The following is a 1,083-nucleotide window of genomic DNA, read 5'->3' on the forward strand; positions in this document are numbered from 1 at the left end:
TAACTTGTAAACTTTTTTCTTCCTGTTTATTAGTTTGGTCATTATTTCTTTCCTATGCAAATTGCCAAATAAATAAATAGGGATTTAATAATAGGTAATAATAAATAAACTTCTAGTGAGTGCTTATATTTTATGTCCTATATATGGTCTCTCAGTTTTATAATTGCAAGCTTCTTTTAATGATATTTCTGAATTTCCCAATTTCTCTTGACAGCTGAGATCATTATCAACATAAATTACTTTTTTTTTTTTTGAGACAGAATCTTGCTCTGTCTTCCAAACTGGAGTGCAGGGGCACAATCTTGGGCTCACCACAACCTCTGCCACCTGGGTTTAAGAGATTCTCCTGCCTCAGCCTCCCAAATAGGTGGGACTACAGGTGAGCGCCGCCATGCCCCATTAATTTTTGTATTTTTAGTAGGGATGGGATTTCTCCATGTTGGCAAGGATGGTCTCAATCTCTTAACCTCATGATCCTCCCGCCCTGGCTTCCCAAAGTGCTGGGATTATTGACATGAGCTATCACGTGCCACCAAATTACCTCTATTTTAAGGTATACCTAATAGTTCTTAGCTTACAAATTTGGAAGTTGGTGTATATACCCTATTTGAGGTTATCTAAAATATATTTCCATAAAATTATATCCAGTTTGAGTTTACCAAAAAATTTTATTAATATTTTATCTGCTTACTAATTCATCTCCTCTTCAATGTGTATGTTTATGTATACGTTTGTATGTTATATATGTATATACACACAAATACACACATATATACACATATATATCATTATATATACATATATATTTCACACACACACACACACACACACACACACGTATCACTTACTGTACCACTGGGTGGCGTAGTCTTCTAGCGCTCTCTTTTCCATCGTATACACATGGGATTCTCAAATAAAAGAGGAGATATGTTAGCAGAGGTCCTGTGTATTCAGCCAAAAATACCTGAAAATAAAAGATGATTTCGATTAAACAATAAACATAGATGTGTTTAAGGTTTATTTGTGTCTATGAGTGTTAGCCTACTGGATAAATTGGTGAAATAGACAGATGAATTATTTTTT

At 34.2% G+C, this 1,083-nt stretch overlaps 1 protein-coding gene across 1 annotated transcript in view; it reads right to left on the reverse strand.

Annotated features, from left to right (window-relative positions):
• Positions 1–1,083, reverse strand: part of TECRL (trans-2,3-enoyl-CoA reductase like) — a 24,264-nt gene that overhangs the window by 22,422 nt on the left and 759 nt on the right. The window contains exon 2 of the mRNA XM_037735883.1: positions 849–964. Coding sequence (XP_037591811.1) covers positions 849–964 — 116 coding nt within the window. The remainder of the gene's footprint in view (positions 1–848; positions 965–1,083) is intronic.

This window comes from Cebus imitator, unplaced genomic scaffold (genome assembly GCF_001604975.1).
Source record: "Cebus imitator isolate Cc_AM_T3 unplaced genomic scaffold, Cebus_imitator-1.0 Scaffold1070, whole genome shotgun sequence".
NCBI classification, from domain to species: domain Eukaryota; kingdom Metazoa; phylum Chordata; class Mammalia; order Primates; family Cebidae; genus Cebus; species Cebus imitator.